This window comes from Chiloscyllium punctatum, chromosome 1, assembly GCF_047496795.1.
Source record: "Chiloscyllium punctatum isolate Juve2018m chromosome 1, sChiPun1.3, whole genome shotgun sequence".
Lineage (NCBI taxonomy): Eukaryota > Metazoa > Chordata > Chondrichthyes > Orectolobiformes > Hemiscylliidae > Chiloscyllium > Chiloscyllium punctatum.
The window spans coordinates 177,419,303-177,442,585 of record NC_092739.1 but is presented as its reverse complement, the minus strand read 5'-3'; the positions used below and the strand labels follow the sequence as shown (position 1 = coordinate 177,442,585).

At 48.0% G+C, this 23,283-nt stretch overlaps 1 protein-coding gene across 1 annotated transcript in view; it reads right to left on the bottom strand.

Annotated features, from left to right (window-relative positions):
• The window catches only part of LOC140480821 (disintegrin and metalloproteinase domain-containing protein 12-like), a 228,118-nt gene that overhangs the window by 151,285 nt on the left and 53,550 nt on the right, over nucleotides 1–23,283 (bottom strand). Inside the window, exons 3-4 of the mRNA XM_072576260.1 lie at nucleotides 23,041–23,117; nucleotides 13,763–13,841 (exon numbers count right to left, since the gene is read on the bottom strand). Coding sequence (XP_072432361.1) covers nucleotides 13,763–13,841; nucleotides 23,041–23,117 — 156 coding nt within the window. The remainder of the gene's footprint in view (nucleotides 1–13,762; nucleotides 13,842–23,040; nucleotides 23,118–23,283) is intronic.

Genomic DNA, 23,283 nt, shown 5'->3' with positions numbered 1-23,283 from the left:
ATTTAAAGCTATGCCCCTCGTAATAGCTGACTCCATACGTGGAAAAAGGTTCTCATGGTCAACCCTATCTAAACCCCTAATCATCTTGTACACCTCTATCAAGTCACCCCTAAACCTTCTTTTCTCCAATGAAAACAGCCCCAAGTGCCTCAGCCTTTCCTCATACGATCTTCCTACCATACCAGGCAACATCCTGGTAAACCTCCTCTGCACCCGTTCCAGTGCCTCCACAACCTTCCTATAGTATGGCGACCAAAACTGCACACAATACTCCAGATGCGGCCGCACCACAGTCTGATACAACTGCAACATGAATACTGGTCTGGTGTAATTCTGGTCTGGCTGCTAGAAGGAGGATGTTGTGAAATTTGATAGGATTAAGAATAGATTGATAAGGACGTTGGAGGGTTTGAGCTAAAGGTTGAAGCTGAATAGACTGGGGCTATTTACCCTGGGCATTGGAGGCTGAGGGACGACCTTATAGAGGTTTATAAAATCACAAGGGGAGTGGATAGGGTAAATACACAAGGTTTTTTCTAAACTGGAGGGCATAGGTTTAAGGTGAGAGGGAACAAATTTAAAAGATTCTAAAGGGCAACTTCTTCATACAGAGGGTGATACATGTACAGAATGAGCCGCCAGAGGTAGTGGTGGAAGATGTCACAAGTACAACATTTAAAAGGCACCTGGATGGGAATATGAATATGACGGGGCAGCACGGTGGCTCAGTAGCTAGCACTGCTGCCTCACAGCACCAGGGTCCCAGGTTCAATTCCCACCTCAGGCAACTGTCTGTGTGGAGTTTGCACATTCTCCCTGTATCTGTGCGGTTTCCTCCGGGTGCTCCGGTTTCCTCCCACTGTCCAAAGATGTGCAGGTCAGGTGAATTGGCTGTGCTAAATTGCCCATAGTCTTAGGTGCATTAGTAAGAGGGAAGTGGATTGGTGTGTACTGGTTGGGCTGAAGGGCCTGTTTCCACACTGTAAGGAACTTACAGTTCCTGGGGGACTTTAACTTTCCTGATATTGACTGGGAAAGCTATAGCTCGAGTTCATTAGATGGTTCGGTGTTTGTCCAATGTGTGCAGGAGGGTTTCCTGACACAATATGTAAACAGGCCAACAAGAGGTGAGGCCATACTGGATTTGGTTCTGGGTAACGAACCAGGCCAGGTGTTAGAATTGGAGGTAGGTGAGCACTTCGGGGGCAGTGACCACAATTCGGTGACTTTTACTCTAGTGATGGAGAGGGATAAGTGTGCACTGCAGGGCAAGAGTTATAGCTGGGGGCTGGGAAATTATGATGCGGTGAGTCACGACTTAGAATGCGTGGCTTGAAAAAGTAGGCTTCAAGGCAAGGGCGTAATTGATATATGGAGCTTGTTCAAGGAGCAGCTATTGAGTGTCCTTGATAAGTATGTACCTGTCAGGCAGGGAGGAAAGGGTTGTGTGAGGGAGCCATGGTTTAATAAGGAATTGGAATCCCTTGTTAAAGGGAAGAGGGCGGCCGATGTAAAGATGAGACCTGAAGGTTCAGCTGGGGCGATTGAGAGTTATAAGGTAGCCAGGAAGGATCTGAAGAGAGAGGTAAGCGCAGCAAGGAGGGGACATGAAAAGTCCTTAGTTGGTAGGATTAGGGAAAACCCAAAGGCTTTCTATAGGTATTTCAGGAATAAAAGAAAGACTAGGGTAGGAATAGGTCCAGTCAAGGATAGTAGTGGGAAGTTACGTGTGGAGGCTGAAGAGATTGGGGAGGCACTGAATGAAGACTTTTCGTCAGTATTCACTCAGGAACAGGACATTGTTGCCGATGTGAATACTGAGTCACAATTAATTAGAATGGCTTTGAGGTATGTAGGGAAGAGGTGTTGGAAATTCTGGAAAGGGTGAAAATAGATAAGTCCCCTAGACCTGATGGCATTTATCCTAGGATTCTCTGGGAAGCAAGGGAGGAGATTGCAGAGCCATTGGCCTTGATTTTTATGTCCTCATTGTCTACAGGAATAGTGCCAGAAGACTGGAGGATAGCAAATGTGGTTCCCTTGTTCAAGAAGGGGAGTAGGGAAAACCCTAGTAACTATAGGCCGGTGAGTCTCACTTCTGTTTTGGGCAAAGTCTTAGAGAGAATTGTAAGGGATAGGATTTATGAACATCTGGATAGGAATAATGTGATCAAGGATAATCAGCATGGTTTTGTGAAGGGCAGGTCGTGCCTCACAAACCTTATTGAATTCTTTGAGAAGGTGACTAAGGAGGTGGACGAGGGTAAAGCGGTAGATGTGGTATATATGGATTTTAGGAAGGCGTTTGATAACGTTCCCCATGGTAGGCTACTGCAAAAAATACGGAGGTATGGCATTGAGGGTGAGTTGGAGTTTTGGATTAGGAATTGGCTGGCTGGAAGAAGACAGAGGGTAGTAGTTGATGGTAAAGGTTCATCTTGGAGTGCAGTTACTAGCGGTGTTCCGCAAGGATCTGTTTTGGGACCATTGCTGTTTGTCATTTTTATAAATGACCTGGAGGAGGGGCTAGAAGGTTGGGTGAGCAAGTTTGCGGATGATACGAAAGTCGGTGGAGTTGTTGACAGTGAGGAAGGATGTGTCAGGTTACAGCGGGATATAGATAAGCTGCAGAGCTGGGCAGAAAGGTGGCAAATGGAGTTCAATGTGGGTAAGTGGGAGGTGATTCACTTTGGTATGAGTAACAAAAACATGGGGTACTGGGCTAATGGTCGGATACTTGGTAGTGTGGATGAGCAGAGAGATCTTGGTGTCCATGTGCACAGATCTCTGAAAGTTGCCACCCAGGTAAATATTGCGGTGAAGAAGGCATATGGCGTACTGGCTTTTATTGGTAGAGGAATTGAGTTCCAGAGTCCTGAGGCCATTTTACAGCTGTATAAGACTGTGGTGCGGCCGCATCTGGAGTATTGTGTGCAGTTTTGGTCGCCAAACTATAGGAAGGTTGTGGAGGCACTGGAACGGGTGCAGAGGAGGTTTACCAGGATGTTGCCTGGTATGGTAGGAAGATCTTATGAGGAAAGGCTGAGGCACTTGGGGCTGTTTTCATTGGAGAAAAGAAGGTTTAGGGGTGACTTGATAGAGGTGTACAAGATGATTAGGGGTTTAGACAGGGTTGACCATGAGAACCTTTTTCCACGTATGGAGTCAGCTATTACGAGGGGGCATAGCTTTAAATTAAGGGGTGGTAGGTATAGGACAGATGTTAGGGGTAGATTCTTTACTCAGCGAGTCGTGAGTTCATGGAATGCCCTGCCAGTAGCAGTGGTGGACTCTCCCTCTTTATGGGCATTTAAACGGGCATTGGATAGGCATATGGAGGATAGTGGGCTCATGTAGGTTAGGTGGGCTTGGATCGGCGCAACATCGAGGGCCAAAGGGCCTGTACTGCGCTGTATTTTTTCTATGTTTCTATGAATCTAATCTAATGGATTTAGAGTGAAATGGGACAAGATTATTTTCGGATATCTGTCCAGCATTGACAGGTTGGACCAAAGGGTATGTTTCCATGGTGCATATCTCTATGACTGCAGTTAATATTGTCTCAGCATGCTCTTGCCCCACTGAACTCATCTCTACCTACCTCGACACTGTCCCATCCCCCCTAGTCCAGGAACTCCCCACATACGTTCGAGACACCACCCACGCCCTCCACCTCCTCCAAGACTTCCGTTTCCCTGGCCCCCAATGCCTCATCTTCACCATGGATATCCAATCCCTCTACACCTCCATTCGCCATGACCAGGGCCTCCAAGCCCTCCATTTTTCCCTCTCCAGACGTCCCCAACAGTACCCTTCAACCGACACTCTCATTCGTTTGGCTGAACTGGTCCTCACCCTTAACAATTTCTCCTTTGAATCCTCCCACTTCCTCCAGACCAAAGGCGTAGCCATGGGCACACGTATGGGCCCCAGCTATGCCTGTCTCTTTGTTAGCTACGTAGAGCAGTTGATATTCCGTAATTACACCGGCACCACTCCCCACCTCTTCCTCCGCGACATTGTTGACTGCATTGGCGCCACCTCGTGCTCCCGCGAGGAGGTTGAGCAATTCATCAACTTCACCAACACATTCCACCCTGACCTTAAATTTACCTGGACCATCTCTGACACCTCCCTCCCCTTCCTGGACCTCTCCATCTCCATTACTGACGACCGACTTGACACTGACATTTTTTACAAACCCACCGACTCCCACAGCTACCTGGATTACACCTCTTCCCACCCTACCTCTTGCAAAAATGCCATCCCGTATTCCCAATTCCTCCACCTCCGCCGGATCTGCTCCCAGGAGGGCCAGTTCCACCACAGAACACACCAGATGGCCTCCTTCCTTAGAGACTGCAATTTCCCTTACCACGTGTTTAAAGATGCCCTCCAACGCATCTCGTCCACATCCCGCACCTCCGCCCTCAGACCCCACCCCTCCAACCGTAACAAGGACAGAACGCCCCTGGTGCTCACCTTCCACCCTACAAACCTTCGCATAAACCAAATCATCTGTGGACATTTCCGCCACCTCCAAACAGACCCCACCCCCAGGGATATATTTCCCTCCCCACCCCTTCCGCCTTCCGCAAAGACCGTTCCCTCTGCGACTACCTGGTCAGGTCCACGCCCCCAAACAACTCACCCTCCAATCCTGGCATTTTCCCCTGCCACCGTAGGAACTGTAAAACCTGCGCCCACACCTCCTCCCTCACCTCTATCCAAGGCCCTAAAGGAGCCTTCGACATCCATCAAAGTTTTACTTGCACATCCACTAATATCATTTATTGTAACCGTTGCTCCCGATGCGGTCTCCTCTACATTGGGGAGACTGGGCACCTCCTAGCAGAGCGCTTTAGGGAACATCTCCAAGACACCCGCACCAATCAACCAAACCACCCCGTGGCCCAACATTTCAACTCCCCCTCCCACTCTGCCGAGGACATGGAGGTCCTGGGCCTCCTTCACCGCCGCTCCCTCACCACCAGACGCCTGGAGGAAGAACGCCTCATCTTCCGCCTCGGAACACTTCAACCCCAGGGCATCAATGTGGACTTCAACAGTTTTCTCATTTCCCCTTACCCCACCTCACCCTAGTTCTAAACTTCCAGCTCAGTAACTGTCCCCATGTCTTGTCCGGACTTGTCCGACCTGCCTATCTCCTTTTCCACCTATCCACTCCACCCTCTCCTCCATGATCTATCACCTTCATCCCCTCCCCCACTCACCCATTGTACTCTATGCTAGTTCCTCCCCACTCCCACCCTCCTCTAGCTTATCTCTCCATGCTTCAGGCTCACTGCCTTTATTCCTGATGAAGGGTTTTTGCCTGAAACATCGATTTCGAAGCTACTTGGATGCTTCCTGAACTGCTGTGCTCTTCCAGCACCACTAATCCAGAGTTAATAATTAACTGTTCCACTACGGTAACATCCCACAAACACACCCCTTTGCAAAAAAAGCAAATTCAGACACAGATTCTTACATGCCGTTCTCCAATCTAGGAGGATGCAACAAAGAGGTACAGTTAGTAAGTTTGCAGATGACACCAAAATTGGAGGTGTAGTGGACAGCAAAGAGGGTTACCTCAGATTACAACAGGGTGTTGATCAGATGGGCCAATGGGCTGAGAAGTGGCAGATGGAGTTTAATTTCGATAAATGTGAGGTGCTGCATTTTGAGAAAGCAAATCTTCGCAGGACTTAGAACATAGAACCACACAGGGCAGTATAGGCTATTCAGCCTACATTGTTGCACCGACATGTGAAACCAATCTGAAGCCCATCTAACCTCCACGCTTCCATTATCATCTATATATTTACCCAATGACCATTTAAATGCCTTTAAAGTTGGCGAGTTTACTGCTGTTGCAGGCAGGGCATTCCACACCCTTACGACGCTGAGTAAAGAGCCGAATTAATTGGTTTATAACTGCACATTTCCTCAAGATACATGTCAGAACAATATTCAGAATATGCAGCCTCAGCCTCCTGTTCATTTGATTGTTGACATGCCAGGGGGCAGATAAAGGAAGAGAACAGCAGGGTGGGGAAAGAGTGTCATAACATGAAGCGAAGCAAAAGACTTTGTCCCATCTTGCACACTAACAATCACAAAATGGTGAATACATGGTGCCAGGTAGTGTTGCTGAACAAAGAGACCTTGGAGTGCAGGTTCATAGCTCCTTGAAAGTGGAGTTGCAGGTAAATAGGACAGTGAAGAAGGTGTTTGATATGCTTTCCTTTATTGGTCAGAGTATTGAGTACAGGAGTTGGGAGGTCATGTTGCGGCTGTACAGGTCATTGGTTAGGCCACTGTTGGAATATTGCGTGCAATTCTGGTCTCCTTCCTATCGGAAAGATGTTGTGAAACTTGAAAGGATTCAGAAAAGATTTACAAGGATGTTGCCAGGGTTGGAGGATCTGAGCTACAGGGAGAGGCTGAACAGGCTGGGGCTGTTTTCCCTGGAGCGTCGGAGGCTGAGGGGTGACCTTATAGAGGTTTACAAAATTATGAGGGGCATGGATAGGGTAAATAGACAAAGTCTTTTCCCTGGGGTGGGGGAGTCCAGAACTAGAGGGCATAGGTTTAGGGTGAGAGGGGAAAGATATAAAAGTGGTGAAGGCTGGTACAGTTACAACATTTAAAAGGTATTTGGATAGGTATGTGAATAGGAAGGATTTGGAGGGATATGAGCTGGGATTGGAGGGATATATGTTGGACGAGATTGGGTTGCGATATCTGGTCGGCATGGGTGGGTTGGAATGAAGGGTCTGTTCCCATGCTGTACATCTCTATGACTCTAAGAGAGATTTCAGCAGATTGGAATCATTCACTGAAATTTCTAATTCGTCTGGGGACCCCAAATAGCTTCTGATTGCCAAAGTTAAAAAAAAGCGCTTGGTCTGTGAGAACTGGCCACTCCCATTCAAGCTGCTTCTATTGTTCCAACCTTTTTAAAAAAAACAAATCTAAAGGCCTCCTCAGTTGTTTACTTCAGCCATCTCCAGTAGCTGGTTCCATGCCTCTGCCTTCAAAATCTCTCTCCAAAAATATCCCAGGACAAAATGACCTTTTTAAAATGACAGAATTGTCACAAAAGCTGCAGCATAACTTGCCTATCCTGCTATTCAGTGCCCCTCCCAATGAAGGCAAGCATGCCGGAAGCCTTTTTCTTTTAACCAACTTATCTATCTGTGCTGCTATCTTCAGTAATCTGTGGACCTGCACATCCAGATCCCTCTGTATATCAATACTCTGAAGGGTTCTGCCATTCACTGTATAATTTCCATCTGTATTTGACCTTCAAAAATGTATTACCTCACATTTATCTGGCTTAATCTCCATCTGTCATTTTTCTGCCCATGCCTCCAACCGTTCTAGATCCTGCTGTACCCTCTGACAATCCTCCTCAATGTCTGCAACTCCACTACTTTTGTATTGTCCACAAATGTACAAATTAGACCAGCCACATTTTCTTCCAAATCATTCATGTGAACAGTAGAGGTCCCAGCACTGATCATTGTGGAATACTACTAGTCACAGCCCTCCATTGTGAAAAGCATCCTTCCACCGATACCTCTCTCTCCTCCGACTAAGCCAGTTCTGTATTCATCTTGTTAACTCACCCCTGATACCATGTGTCTGTCGTGAGAGACCTTGTCAAAGGCTTTACTGAAGTTCATGTGGATAAAATCATCTATGTTTCCCTCATCAATCATCTTCACCTCCTCAAAAAACTTTTCCCATGCACAAAACCATGCTGTCTGTCACTAAGAAGTCCATTTGCTTCGAAATGCATGTGGATCTTGTCCCTGTGAATCTTTTCCATTAATTTCCCAACCACCGATTTGAGACTCACAGGCCTGTAATTTCCTGGATTAACGCTGCTACCTTTCTTAAACAATGGGACAACATTGGCTATTCTCTAGTCCTCTGGGGGGACCTCACTTGTGGCCAAAGATGTCTATCAATTCTCCAGCAATTTGTTCTCTTGCCTCCCTTAAATATTCTGAGAGAGATCCCATCAGGACCCTGGGGCTTATCTACCTTAATGCTTTTTAAGATGCACAACACCGCTTCCTTTTTAATAGCAACTTGGCTTAGAAATTGGACACAGCTTTTCCTGACATCATCCTCCACCAATTCCTTTTCTTTGGTGAATACCAACACAAAGTATTCATTTCGGACCTCACCTCCCTCTTCTGGCTCCACACATAGATTCCCTCCTTGAGTGTGCAAAACCTTTTCCTCACCACCCACTTGCTTTTTATATGTGCATGAAATGCCTTGGGACTCCCCTTAATCCTGTTTGCTGATGACTCTTCATCACCCCTTTTATCTCTCCTCATTCTTTGTTTAAGTTCTTTCCCACTTTCCTTACATACTTAAAGGGCTTTGTCAGTTCCCATCCATCTTAGGTATGCTTCCTTTCTCTTTTTGACCAAGATCGTAATATCCCTGGTCATCCAAGGTTCACATAACTTGCCATCTCTATCCTTCATTTTTGCAGGAAAATGCCACTCCTGAACTCTTATAAGTGAAATTCTCCGACGTATCTGATGCGGATTTACTCTCAGATGCCTCCCTGTTATGATGTTCTGTCTCCAAGTGCACTGGTTTCCTTCCACAGTCCCAAGATATACAGGTGAGGTAGAATGGCCATGTTAAATTGTCTGCAGTGTCCAGAGATACACAGGCTCAGTGGATTAGTCGTGGGAAATGCACTGTTACAGGGATGGGGTAGTGGGAAGGATCAGGGTTGGCTGGATGGGATACTGTTGAGAGGGTCAGTATGTACTCAATGGGCTGAATAGCGTCTTGCTGCAGTGAATTCCAAAACAACTCACTGCTTCAAATTGTTTTTCTTTCACTTTGCTACTTTTGTTGGACACTGGTTCTTGATCCTGTTACAAGAGGGAAAGACTTCTCACAGTCCATTCTATTTGGGCCCCTCAAGATGTTGAAAATTACTGTTCGTGGAAAACAATCCAACTAACTTCAATTCTTTCCCAAAAGCCGAAGTGTTCTATCGCAGTCATTATGATGAGTAGCGAGTATCATTCACACAACACAAATACCATGCAGTACTGGATTTAGTGTTGTGCAATGAGGCAGACCTCATGGGGACCTAAAGTTGAAGGAATCCTTAAGGAGGGAGTGATCATAAGCTTAAAATTACAGAGTAACTTCAAAGGGAGAACAGAGAATCAGAGGTAACGGTATTGCAGCTGAATAAAGAAAACCACAGAGCCATGAGGGAGGAGCAGGGCAGAATTGACTGGGAGAGGAGCTGAGCTGGAAAGACAGTGGAACAGCAATGGCAGGAATTTCTGGGAGTCATTCAGGAGACACAGCAAAAATCCATCTTTGGGAAAAAAAGAAGCATGGTACAGGGAGGATAAGGGAATCATGGCTGACAAGGGAAGTCAGGGATAGCATGAAAGCAAAAGAGAGAACATTTAATTTGGCAAAGGGCAGTGGGAAACCAGAGGCTTGGGAAACTACAAAGACCAACAGAGGACAACAACAAAAAAGAAATAAGAAGGGAGATTAAATTTGAGGGAAGTTAGCCAGTAATATAAAGGAAGTGTTGGCATTAACTATATATGTTAACTACATATGTATATTAACTGTGGTAGTTTGGGTTTGTTCGTGAAGTAACTAAACATGCAAGCTACATATTGGCATCTTTTTTTAATGGACTTGCCCGATTACCAGAATTCCAACATTATTTTAGGCTGTTGAGCTTGAGTCTCTGCAGGCTGTAAAGATTTTAAATATGTTATATTTAAATATATATTTTAAATATGTTTTCACCATTTATGGGGTTGTTCTTGTTCAAGTTTAGGGTGAGAAGGGAATGATATAACAGAGACCTAAGGGGCAACGTTTTCATGCAGAGGGTGGTACGTTTAAGGACTGAGCTGCCAGAGGATGTGGTGGAGGCTGGTACAATTGCAACATTTAAGAGGCATTTGGATGGGTATATGAATAGGAAGGGTTTGGAGGGATATGGGCCGGGTGCTGGCAGGTGGGACTAGATTGGGTTGGGATATCTGGTCAGCATGGACGGGTTGGATTGAAGGGTCTGTTTCCATGCTGTACATCTCTATGACTGTAAGACTGTAAGAGTTACTTTACATATATAAAGAGCAAAAGAGAGACCAAAGTAGACATTAGACTGCTGCAAAATGACACTGGAGAGGTAGGAGTGGGGAACAAGGGAATGGCTAAGGAATTGAATAACTACTTTGCGTCAGTGTTCACATTAGAAGACACGAGTAATTTCCCAAAAATTCAAGAGAGTGAGGAGGCAGGGCTGAGTATGGTGGTAAAAACAATGACTGCAGATGCTGGAAACCAGATTCTGGATTAGTGGTGCTGGAAGAGCACAGCAGTTCAGGCAGCATCCAAGTAGCTTCGAAATGGACTTTTCGGGCAAAAGCCCTTCATCAGGAATAAAGGCAGTGAGCCTGAAGCGTGGAGAGATAAGCTAGAGGAGGGTGGGAGTGGGGAGAGAGTAGCATAGAGTACAATGGGTGAGTGGGAAAGGGGATGAAGGTGATAGGTCAAGGAGGAGAGGGTGAAGTGGATAGGTGGAGAGGGAGACAGGCAGGTAGGACAAGTCCGGACAAGTCAAGGGGACAGTTACTGAGCTGGAAGTCTAGAACTATGGGGGAAGGGGAAATGAGGAAACTGTTGAAGTCCACATTGATGCCCTTGGGTTTAAGTGTTCTGAGGCGGAAGATGAGGCGTTCTTCCTCCAGGCGTCTGGTGGTGAGGGAGCGGCGGTGAAGGAGGCCCAGGACCTCCATGTCCTCGGCAGAGTGGGAGGGGGAGTTGAAATGTTGGGCCACAGGGCGGTGTGGTTGATTGGTGCGGGTGTCCCGGAGATGTTCCCTAAAGCGCTCTGCTGGGAGGCGTCCAGTCTCCCCAATGTAGAGGAGACCGCATTGGGAGCAATGGATACAATAAATGATATTGGTGGATGTGCAGGTGAAACTTTGATGGATGTGGAAGGCTCCTTTAGGGCCTTGGATGGAGGTGAGGGAGGAGGTGTGGGCGCAGGTTTTACAGTTCCTGCGGTGGCAGGGGAAAGTGCCAGGATTGGAGGGTGGGTTGTTTGGGGGCATGGACCAGACCAGGTAGTCGCGGAGGGAACGGTCTTTGCGGAAGGCGGAAAGGGGTGGGGAGGGAAATATATCCCTGGTAGTGGGGACTGTTTGGAGGTGGCGGAAATGTCGGCGGATGATTTGGTTTATGCGAAGGTTGGTAGGGTGGAAGGTGAGCACCAGGGGCGTTCTGTCCTTGTTACAGTTGGAGGGGTGGGGTCTGAGTGCGGAGGTGAGGGATGTGGACGAGATGCGTTGGAGGGCATCTTTAACCACGTGGGAAGGGAAATTGCGGTCTCTAAAGAAGGAGGCCATCTGGTGTGTTCTGTGGTGGAACTGGCCCTCCTGGGAGCAGATCTGGTGGAGGCGGAGGAATTGGGAATACGGGATGGCATTTTTGCAAGAGGTAGGGTGGGAAGAGGTGTAATCCAGGTAGCTGTGGGAGTCGGTGGGTTTGTGAAAAATGTCAGTGTCAAGTCGGTCGTCATTAATGGAGATGGAGAGGTCCAGGCAGGGGAGGGAGGTGTCAGAGATGGTCCAGGTAAATTTAAGGTCAGGGTGGAATGTGTTGGTGAAGTTGATGAATTGCTCAACCTCCTCGCGGGAGCACGAGGTGGCGCCAATGCAGTCATCAATGTAACGGAGGAAGAGGTGGGGAGTGGTGCCGGTGTAATTACGGAAGATCAACTGCTCTACGTAGCCAACAAAGAGACAGGCATAGCTGGGGCCCATACGTGTGCCCATGGCTACCCCTTTGGTCTGGAGGAAGTGGGAGGATTCAAAGGAGAAATTGTTAAGGGTGAGGACCAGTTCAGCCAAACGAATGAGAGTGTCGGTTGAAGGGTACTGTTGGGGACGTCTGGAGAGGAAAAAAACAGAGGGTTTGGAGGCCCTCGTCATGGTGGATGGAGGTGGAGAGGGATTGGATATCCATGGTGAAGATAAGGCGTTGGGGGCCAGGGAAACGGAAGTCTTGGAGGAGGTGGAGGGCGTGGGTGGTGTCTCGAACGTATGTGGGGAGTTCCTGGACTAGGGGGATAGGACAGTGTAGAGGTAGGTAGAGATGAGTTCAGTGGGGCAGGAGCATGCTGAGACAATGGGTCGGCCAGGGTGGTCAGACTTGTGGATCTTGGGAAGGAGGTAGAACCGGGCAGTGCGGGGTTCCTGGACTATGAGGTTGGAAGCTGTGGGTGGGAGATCTCCTGAGGTGATGAGGTTCTGTATGGTCTGGGAGATGATGGTTTGGTGATGGGGGGTGGGGTCATGGACGAGTGGGCAGAAGGAAGAGATGTCCTGGAGTTGATGTTTGGCTTCAGCGGTGTAGAGGTCAGTGTGGTAAGGAAGGCAAATGCAATGTTGGTATTTATTTTGAAAGGACTTGAATATAAATGCAGGGTTGTACTGTTGAGGCTCTCTTTAGCTCTGGTCAGACCACATTTGGAGTATTGTGCGCAGTGTGGAGTCCAGTATCTCAGGAAGGATGTACTGGCCTTGGAGCGTGTTCAGAGGAGGTTCACGAGAATGGTCCCAGGAATGAAAAGCTTAACATATGTGGAACATTTGAGGACTCTGGGACTATACTCAGTTGAGTTTAGAAGGATGGGGGGAGATCTAATTGAAACTTACGGAATACTGAATGGCCTGGACAGAGTGGATGTTGGGAAGATGTTTCCATTGGGAGGAGAGGGCATAGCCTTAGAGTGAAGGGAAGACCTTTTAGAAAGGAGATAAGGAGAAATTTCTTCACTCAGAGAGTGGTGAGTCTATATAATTCACTGCCACAGAAGGCTGTGGAGGCCAGGTCATTGCTCATATTTAAGACTGAGATAGACAGGTCAAGGGGATCAAGGGTTATGGGGAGTAAGCAGGAGAATGAGGTTCAGAAACTTATCAGCCATGACTGAATTGCAGAGCAGACTCAATGGGCTGAATGACTGCTCCTGAATTTCTGCTCTGATGTCTTATGGTCTGATTGTACCATCCTGTATTCATTCACCATCGCTGGGTCAATATCCTGGAATTCCCTGCCTAAGATGGACTGCAGTGGTTCAGGAAGGAAGCTTACCAGTCTCCTCCAAGGCAGACGGGGATGAGCTGTAAGTGCAGGTCTAGCCTACCATTCCACATCTGATGACCAAACAGAAATAAGATCCCTGTCAAATGCTACTCATTACATCTTGCCAACCCAGAAATGATACATTTCTGCCTCTTATTATTCAGCCAACTTCTATTGACACTAACATGTTTTCCCCTAAACATCAGGTGTTTATTGTCTAAAATATGAATCTAACGAGTGGATGGTTTGATTTCTCCACAATCCATTGCCAATTAAGATCCAAGTGGCTGATAATGGTCCCTCTGCTGCTCCTGTATGTTGGTGGTGGAGGGAAAATATTGAAAGTGGTCGTTGAGGTACCAATCAAACAGGCTGCTTTATCCCAGGTCATAGGGTCATAGAAGAAGCTCTGGTGATGCCTGAGCTGCAACCCTCCAGGCAATTCCCAGCTCCTATCTTTCAAAACAGAAGCCAAAGTGCTTTGATGCTGACAACATATACACCGGACAGCTAAGGAAGAAATAGCAGGAATAGGAAAGAGAAAGAAAGATTGCAGTTCTCTCTTTAAACCTTATTGCACTCTCACCATTCCAGTGTCTGTCTCTGTCACTAGAGTCCCATTGGCATCATAATGCAATACCTGGAACCCTCTGGGCAAGAGGAATCTGTGGAAAGAAACAGAATGAGAGTGAATGACAGAGGCACTTCGCACTGCTCTGTCCATGGAGGAATACACACTATCTGACCCTGTGAGTAATAAACTAGAGTAAAACCCACTCTACCCTGACCTTAAATTATATTTGTTTATTATTGGCAGGATTTCTGCATGCTGGCTAGACCCACTCTGTATGCCCATCATTAGTCTCCTGGTGAATGCTGTGCATAACATAGACCTCAAAAAGTAAATTTGCAGATGACAAATCCTTGGCTGAATAAGTTAATAATGAAGAGGACAGCTGTTGACTGCAGGATGATATCAATTGGGTTTGAGAGGATGGAAAGAAGCACCAATGAAATTGAATAGAACCATCTGATAGCATGGAAGGAGGTCCATCAGCCCATGTTGCTGTCCCAGTCATCAAACATTGATCTATTCTCACCTCATTTTCCAGCACTTGGCCCTGAACCTCATATATTAATTATCTCAAGTGTTCATTTGAATAGCTCTTAAATGTCTCGGGGGTTCCTGCCCTGACCAGCTTTACAGGCAATGAGTCTTAGATACCCACAATCCTCTGAGTGAAAAACTATGCGACTCAAGTCCCACCTGAATTTCCTGATTCTTATCTTATAACGCTACCTGCTAATTATTGGCCCTTCTATTCATGCCAAAAGTTCTCCCAATAAACCATGTCTATGCTCCTCAGAACCTGTTGGTGTGCGTTGATCAGATCTCCTCCATGTCCCGCTGAGTCTTCTCTGAATTAAACAGCCTATCTGCTACCTGCGCCCACACCTCCTCCCTCACCTCTATCCAAGGCCCTAAAGGAGCCTTCCATATCCATCAAAGTTTTACTCTTCCGCCCTCAGCTCTGGCCTGCTATTACAGGCACGGTGTTTATATAGTGAGTCCAGTTGAGTTTATGGTGAATGGTAACCCCAAGGAAGTTCATATTTGAGGAATTCGGGGATGGTAACACAATGTTGGTTAGATTGTCTCTTTTTACTGATGGTTAGTTTGTCTCTTTTTACTGATGGTAACAGACTGGCATTTGTGTGATGTGAATGTTACTTGCCAATTGCCAGCACAAGCCTGGATATTATCCATATCTTGTTGTACTTGAACATGGACTGTTTCAGTATCTGAAGAGTCATGAATGGTTGTGAACATTGTGCAATCCTTGGCAAACATCCCCACTTCTGACCTTATGATGGAGGGAACATTATTAACGAAGCAGCTGAAGGTGGTTAGGCTTAGGATACTGTTCTGAGGTTCTGAGGATCTCCTGTAGAAATGTCCTGGAGCTGAGTGACTGACATCCAACAGCAATGACCATTTTCCTATGTGTCAAGTATGACTCCAACCACTGGACAGTATACCCCCCGATACCCATGGATTCCAGTCTTGCTCAGCTCCATGATGCCACACTTAGTCGAATGCAGCCTTGATGTCCAGAACTGTCCCTCTCACCTTAGCTCTGGAATTCAGCTCTTTTCTCCCTGTTTGACTGTGTTGAAGCCAAGAACTGGTGGGCCCTGATGGAAACTAAACTGGGCATCCCTGAGCAGCTGGGAGTACAGTATGTACTACTTAATAGCAGTTTTGGTGGCACCTTCCGTCATTTTACTGATGATCAAGTGTAAATTATAGAACATGGAACATAGAACATGGAACATAGAACATAGAACAGTACAGCACAGAACAGGCCCTTCAGCCCACGATGTTGTGCCGACCACTGATCCTCATGTATGCACCCTCACATTTCTGTGACCATATGCATGTCCAGGAGTCTCTTAAATGTCCCCAGTGACCCTGCCTCCACAACTGCTGCTGGCAACGCATTCAATGCTCTCACAACTCTCGGTGTAAAGAACCCGCCTCTGACATCCCCTCTAAACTTTCCTCCAACCAGCTTAAAACAATGAACCCTCGTGTTAGTCATTTCTGCCCTGGGAAATACTCTCTGGCTATTGACTCTATCTATGCCTCTCATTACCTTGTATACCTCAATTAGATCCCCTCTCCTCCTCCTTTTCTCCAATGAAAAAAGTCCGAGCTCAGTCAACCTCTCCTCATAAGATAAGCCCTCCAGTCCAGGCAGCATCCTGGTAAACCTCCTCTGAACCCTCTCCAAAGCATCCACATCTTTCCTATAACAGGGCGACCAGAACTGGATGCAGTATTCCAAGTGCGGTCTAACCAAAGTTTTATAGAGCTGCAACAAGATCTCACGACTCTTAAACTCAATACCCCTGTTAATGTAAGCCAAAACACCATATGCTTTCTTAACAACCCTGTCCACTTGGGTGGCCATTTTAAGGGATCTACGTACCTGCACACCAAGATCCCTCTGTTCCTCCACACTGCCAAGAATCCTATCCTTAATCCTGTACTCAGCTTTCAAATTCGACCTTCCAAAATGCACCACCTCGCATTTATCCAGGTTGAACTCCATCTGCCACCTCTCAGCCCATCTCTGCATCCTGTCAATGTCCCGCTGCAGCCTACAACAGCCCTCTGTACTGTCAATGACACCTCCAACCTTTGTGTTGTCTGTAAACTTGCTGACCCATCCTTCAATCCCCTCATCCAAGTCATTAATAAAAATTACAAACAATAGAGGCCCAAGGACAGAGCTCTGTGGAACACCACTCACCACAGACTTCCAGGCAGAATATTTTCCTTTTACTGCCACTCGCTGTCTCCTGTTGGCCAGCCAATTCTGTATCCAGACAGCTATGTTCCCCTGAATCCCATTCCTCCTGACCTTCTGAATGAGCCTACCATGGGGAACCTTATCAAACCTTTTCCCCCAGACGTGGTCGACGAAGCCCTCCACCGCATCTCTTCCACTTCCCACTCCTCCGCCCTTGAGCCCTGCCCCACCAACCGCCACCAGGACAGAACCCCACTGGTCCTCACCTACCACCTCACCAACCTCCATGTACAGCGTATCATCCACCGTCATTTCCGCCACCTCCAAACAGACCCCACCACCAGGGATATATTTCCCTTCCCTCCCCTGTCAGCGTTCCGAAAAGACCACTCCCTCAGTGACTCCCTCATCAGGTCCACACCCCCCACCAACCCAACCTCCACTCCCGGCACCTTCCCCTGCAACCGCAAGAAATGCAAAACTTGCGCCCACACCTCCCCCTTACTTCCCTCCAAGCCCTCAAGGGATACTTCCATATCCGCCACAAATTCACCTGCACCTCCACACACATCATTTATTGCATCCACTGCATCCGTTGTGGCCTCCTCTATATTGGGGACACAGGCCGCCTACTTGCGGAACATTTCAGAGAACACCTCTGGGACACCCAAACCAACCAACCCAACCATCCTGTAGCTCAACACTTCAACTCCCCCTCCTACTCCACCAAGGACATGCAGGTCCTTGGACTCCTCCATCTCCAGACCATAACAACACGACGGTTGGAGGAAGAGCGCCTCATCTTCTGCCTAGGAACCCTCAAACCACAAGGGGTGAACTCAGATTTCTCCAGTTTCCTCATTTCCCCTTCCCCCACCATGTCTCAGTCAAATCCCTCAAACTCAGCACCGCCTTCTGAACCTGCAATCTTCTTCCTGACCTCTCCGCCCCCACCCCACTCCGGCCTATCACCCTCACCTTGACCTCCTTCCACCTATCGCATTTCCAACACCGCTCCCCCAGGTCCCTCCTCCCTACCTTTTATCTTAGCCTGCTTGGCACACTTTCCTCATTCCTGAAGAAGAAGGGTCCATGCCCGAAACGTCGATTCTCCTGCTCCTTGGATGCTGCCTGACCTGCTGCGCTTTTCCAGCAACACATTTTCAGCTTGAATCTTATCAAATGCCTTGCTGAAGTCCATATACACCACATCCACAGCTCGATCCTCATCAACCTTTCTAGTCACATCCTCAAAGAACTCGATAAGGTTTGTGAGGCACGACCTGCCCCTCACAAAGCCGCGTTGACTGCATTTAATCAAGCCATGCTCTTCTAGATGGTCATAAATCCTGTCCCTCAGAATCCTTTCTAACACCTTGCAGACGACAGACGTGAGACTTACTGGTCTGTAATTGCAGGGGATTTCCCTATTTCCTTTCTTGAAGAGAGGAATTACATTTGCCTCTCTCCAGTCCGCAGGTATGACTCCAGTGGAGAGCGAGGATGAAAAGAACTTCGCAAGAGGCGAAGGAATTGCATTTCTCGTTTCCCAAAGCAGCCGAGGACAAATCTGGTCCAGGCCTGGTGACTTGTCAATCTTAATGTTTGACAAAATTTTCAGCACATCAGCTTCCTCTATCTCTATCCATTCCAGCATGCACACCTGCTCTTCAAAGGTTTCATTCACTACAAAGTTTGTTTCTTTCATAAAGACTTGGTGGGGAAAGACTTTCGTAAAACATTGGTGGGGCCGAAATTGGACGAGTTGGATTTGTCCTGCTTTTTGTGTACAGGACATACTTGGGCAACCATCTATATTGTCAGGTCGATGCCAGTGTTGTAACTATACTGGAACAGCTTGGGGAAATGCAAGTTGTGCAGTGCAAGTTGTCAGTACTATTTCCGAATGTTGTCAGGGCTCATAGCCTTTGTAGTATTCAGTGTCTCTGACTGTTTCCTGTTATCATGTGGAGTGAATTGAATTGTCTGAAGACTGGTATCTGTAATGCTGAGGACCACTGGAGAAGATTGAGTTGGTGATAGAGTTGTGAGAATATTGTAACACTGATGCTGTCGATTGATGATAGAGCTATGTGAATAATGTTAATAATGTAACACTGACACAGTGGATTGGTGATAGAACTGTATTAATAATGTAACACTGACACAGTGGATTGGCGATAGAGCTGTGTTAATAATGTAACACTGACACAGTGGATTGGTGATGGAGCTGTGTTAATAATGTAACACTGACACAGTGGATTGGTGATGGAGCTGTGTTAATAATGTAACACTGACACAGTGGATTGGTGATAGAGCTGCGTTAATAATGTAACACTGACACAGTGGATTGGTGATAGAGCTGTATTAATAATGTAACACTGACACAGTGGATTGGTGATAGAGCTGCGTTAATAATGTAACACTGACACAGTGGATTGGTGATAGAGCTGGGTTAATAATGTAACACTCGCACAGTGGATTGGTGATAGAGCTGTATTAATAATGTAACACTGACACAGTGGATTGGTGATAGAGCTGTGTTAATAATGTAACACTGACACAGTGGATTGGTGATAGAGCTGGGTTAATAATGTAACACTCGCACAGTGGATTGGTGATAGAGCTGTATTAATAATGTAACACTGACACAGTGGATTGGTGAAAGAGCTGTATTAATAATGTAACACTGACGCAGTTCATTGGTGTGTCATTTGGATTCAAACCGACGATTGCAAACGTCGATTTTCCTGCTCCTCAAATACTGCCTAACCTTCTGTGCTTTTCCAGCACCACTCCAATCTAGACTCTGGTTTCCAGCATCTGCAGTCCTTGTTTTTACCTAGTTGATTTTAACCTTATTGTGAATCCTCATGCAAGGATGCCTGCCTTGAAGAAGTTTTCCTCCTCTCTCTCTACAAGAATCTCAGGGAGTCCCTCTCCCACTGCAACTCCCAGGTCATTTCCTCTGCCCTGAAGCTCCTCAACCATGTCCTGAAACATCCCACACGGACTCCGGAGTACTTTTAAACCAGCAGAGTTCGGAACCGAACAGGACAAACGGTACAGACTACAGATTCAAAAACACCAGGAATGGTTCTCCTTCAGGATTCTCCGCTCCACACTTGCAGCAATGCGCCGGCACCTAACCTCTCTACAGTCAACCCTGCCTCAGCTGAGGGCCACACTCTCTCAGAATTGCAAAGGACCCCTCCTTTACTATATCCTCAGGAGAATTCATCTCAACAAAGAGTATTTCAACACCATCTCAAACATCAAAAACTGTAAGTACAACAAACTTTTATCTACCCACCTCCATAACCAGCGCTCCTCAAACATTCCAGAAGATTCCCCCAGCCCCTGGAACTGCTCGGACGCCATTAACAGCAGCTACCATTCCCACGGTGATTGATGACATTGCTTCCACCCCCATCATGGCCACTTCCACAGCCACTTCCGTCCCTCACAATTCCTCATGCACCACACGTGACGTCACTTCTGCCCCTCACATCATCGCTGATGTCACACACTCATTGACCTCTGCCCCCCCCCCCCCCCCCCCCCCCACTGCCGTGGTCACCACCACTTCCGCCCCTATCACCGCCACTCACCTGCATTCTGCTCCCACTGTCACCATCCCCAACCCCCAGAACCCTGAGGGGAACACCATCCCTGCTCATGACTCCACCCCCCCCCCCGTTACCCCTACCACCGCATCCACTCCAGTTACCAGCTCCGCCCCCACTCCCAGCACCACACCGACACCAGGCCCGAGCTCCCAGGCCTGCCAAGTTTTCACCATGCCCCCCGACCTCCCCCTCACTGAGGACAAACGATCAGTCCTCAGCAAAGGACTCACCTTCATCCCCCTCCGTCCACGCATCAATGAATTTAATACACGCCATGACGTCGAACACTTCTTCCGTCATCTCCGCCTCCGAGCTTACTTTCACAATCAGGACTCCCGCCCACCTTCCGAGGATCCCTTCGCCCACCTCCAACACACTACATCCACCTGGACACCCCGTGCTGGCCTATTACCTGCCCTCGACCTCTTCATTTCCAACTGCCGCCGGGACATTAACCGCCTCAACCTGTCAACCCCCATCCCCCTCTCCAACCTCTCACCCTCACAACGCGCAGCCCTCCAATCCCACTGCTCCAATCCCAACCTCACCATTAAGCCAGCGGATAAAGGGGGCGCAGTGGTAGTCTGGCGCACTGACCTCTACACCGCTGAAGCCAAGCGCCAACTCGAGGACACCTCTTCCTACTGCCCGCTCGACCATGACCCCACCCCCCATCACCAAACCATCATCTCCCAGACCATACAGAACCTCATCACATCAGGAGATCTCCCATCCACAGCTTCTAACCTCGATAGTCCAGGAACCCCACACTGCCCAATTCTATGAACCCCCCAAGATCCACAAGCCTGACCACCCTGGCCGACCCATTGTCTCAGCATGCTCCTGCCCCACTGAACTCATCTCCACCTACCTCGATACTGTCCTACCCCCCGAGTCCAGGAACTTCCCACATACGTTTGAGACACCCATGCCCTCCACCTCCTCCAAGACTTCCCTGACCCCCAACGCCTCATCTTCACCATGGATATCCAATCCCTCTACACCTTCATCCGCCATGACCAGGGCCTCCAAGCCCTCCATTTCTGCCTCTCCCGACATCCCCAACAGTATTCTTCACCAATACTCTCATTCATTTGGCTGAACTGGTCCTCACTCTTAACAATTTCTCCTTTGAATCCTCCCACTTCCTCCAGACCAAAGGGGTAGCCATGGGCACATGTATGGGCCCCAGCTATGCCTGTCTCTTTGTTGGCTACGTAGAGCAGTTGATCTTCCGTAATTACATCGGCACCACTCCCCACCTCTTCCTCCGTTACATTGATGACTGCATCGGCGCCACCTCTTGCTCCCGCATTGAGCAATTCATCAACTTCACCAACACATTCCACCCCGACCTTAAATTTACCTGGACCATCTCTGACACCTCCCTCCCCTTCCTGGACCTCTCCATCTCCATTAATGACGACCGACTTGACACTGACATTTTTTACAAACCCACCGACTCCCACAGCTACCTGGATTACACCTCTTCCCACTCTAACTTCTTCAAAAATGCCATCCCGTATTCCCAATTTCTCCACCTCTGCCATATCTGCTCCCAGGAGGACCAGTTCCACCACAGAACACACCAGATGGCCTCCTTCTTTAGAGACCGCAATTTCCCTTCCCACGTGGTTAAAGATGCCCTCCAACGCATCTCGTCCACGTCCTGCACCTCCGCCCTCAGACCCCACCCCTCCAACCGTAACAAGGACAGAACGCCCCTGGTGCTCACCTTCCACCCTACCAACCTTCGCATAAACCAAATCATCCGCTGACATTTCCACCACCTCCAAACGGACCCCACCACCAGGGATATATTTCCCTCCCCACCCGTTTCTGCCTTCCGCAAAGACCATTCCCTCCGTGACTACCTGGTCAGGTCCACACGCCCCCAACAACCCACCCTCCCATCCTGGCACCCTCCCCTGCCACCACAGGAATTGCAAAGCATGTGCCCATTCCTCCTCCCTCACCTCCGTCCAAGGCCCTAAAGGAGCCTTCCACATCCATCAAAGTATTACCTGCACATCCACCAATATCATTTATTGTATCCGTTGCTCCCAATGTGGTCTCCTCTACATTGGGGAGACTGGACGCCTCCTAGCAGAGCACTTTAGGGAACATCTCCGGGACACACCGCCTTATGGCCCAACATTTCAACTCCCCTCCCACTCTGCCGAGGACATGGAGGTCCTGGGCTTCCTTCACCCCCGCTCCCTCACCACCAGACGCCTGGAGGATGAACGCCTCATCTTCCGGCTCGGAACACTTAAACCCCAGGGCATCAATGTGGACTTCACCAGGTTCCTCATTTCCCCTGCCCCCACCTTACCCCAGCTCCAACCTTCCAGCTCAGCACCGTTCCCATGACCTGTCCTACCTGCCTCTCTTCCTTTCCACCTATCCCCTACACCCTACTCTCTGACCTATCACTTTCATCTCCACCACCATTCACCCATTGTACTCTTTGCAACCTACCCCCACCATCCCCTCTGACCTATCACCTCCATCCCCACCCCCAATCATCTATTGTACTCTATGCTACTTTCCCCCCCCCCCCCCCCTCTCATTTTTCTCTCCACTCTGTAGGCACTCTGGCTCTATTCCTGATGAAGGGCTTTTGCCTGAAACGTTGATTTTCCTGCCCCTTGGATGCTGCCTGACCTGCTGTGCTTTTCCAGCACCACTCTAATCGAGACAGGGAATTCGTGACAGATCTGTATGATTGAAGTAACACTGACACAGTGGATTGGTGAGGGAGCTGTATTAATAATGTAACACTGACACAGTGGATTGGTGAGGGAGCTGTATTAATAATGTAACACTGACACAGTGGATTGGTGAGGGAGCTGTATTAATAATGTAACACTGACACAGTGGATTGATGACAGAGCTGTGTTATTAATGGAACTTACTTATTGCTGCTGAGATCCAGTGTGAAATTCTTTCCTTCCAGCTCCACCACAATGCTGAGATTATTTGAATAATTGCTCTGCACAGGACACAATGAATTGATTGTTATTCAAACTGACACAGTTCATTGGTGATAGAGCTGTGTTAATAATGTAACACTGACACAGTGGATTGGTGATGGAGCTGTGTTAATAATGTAACACTGACACAGTGGATTGGTGATGGAGCTGTGTTAATAATGTAAC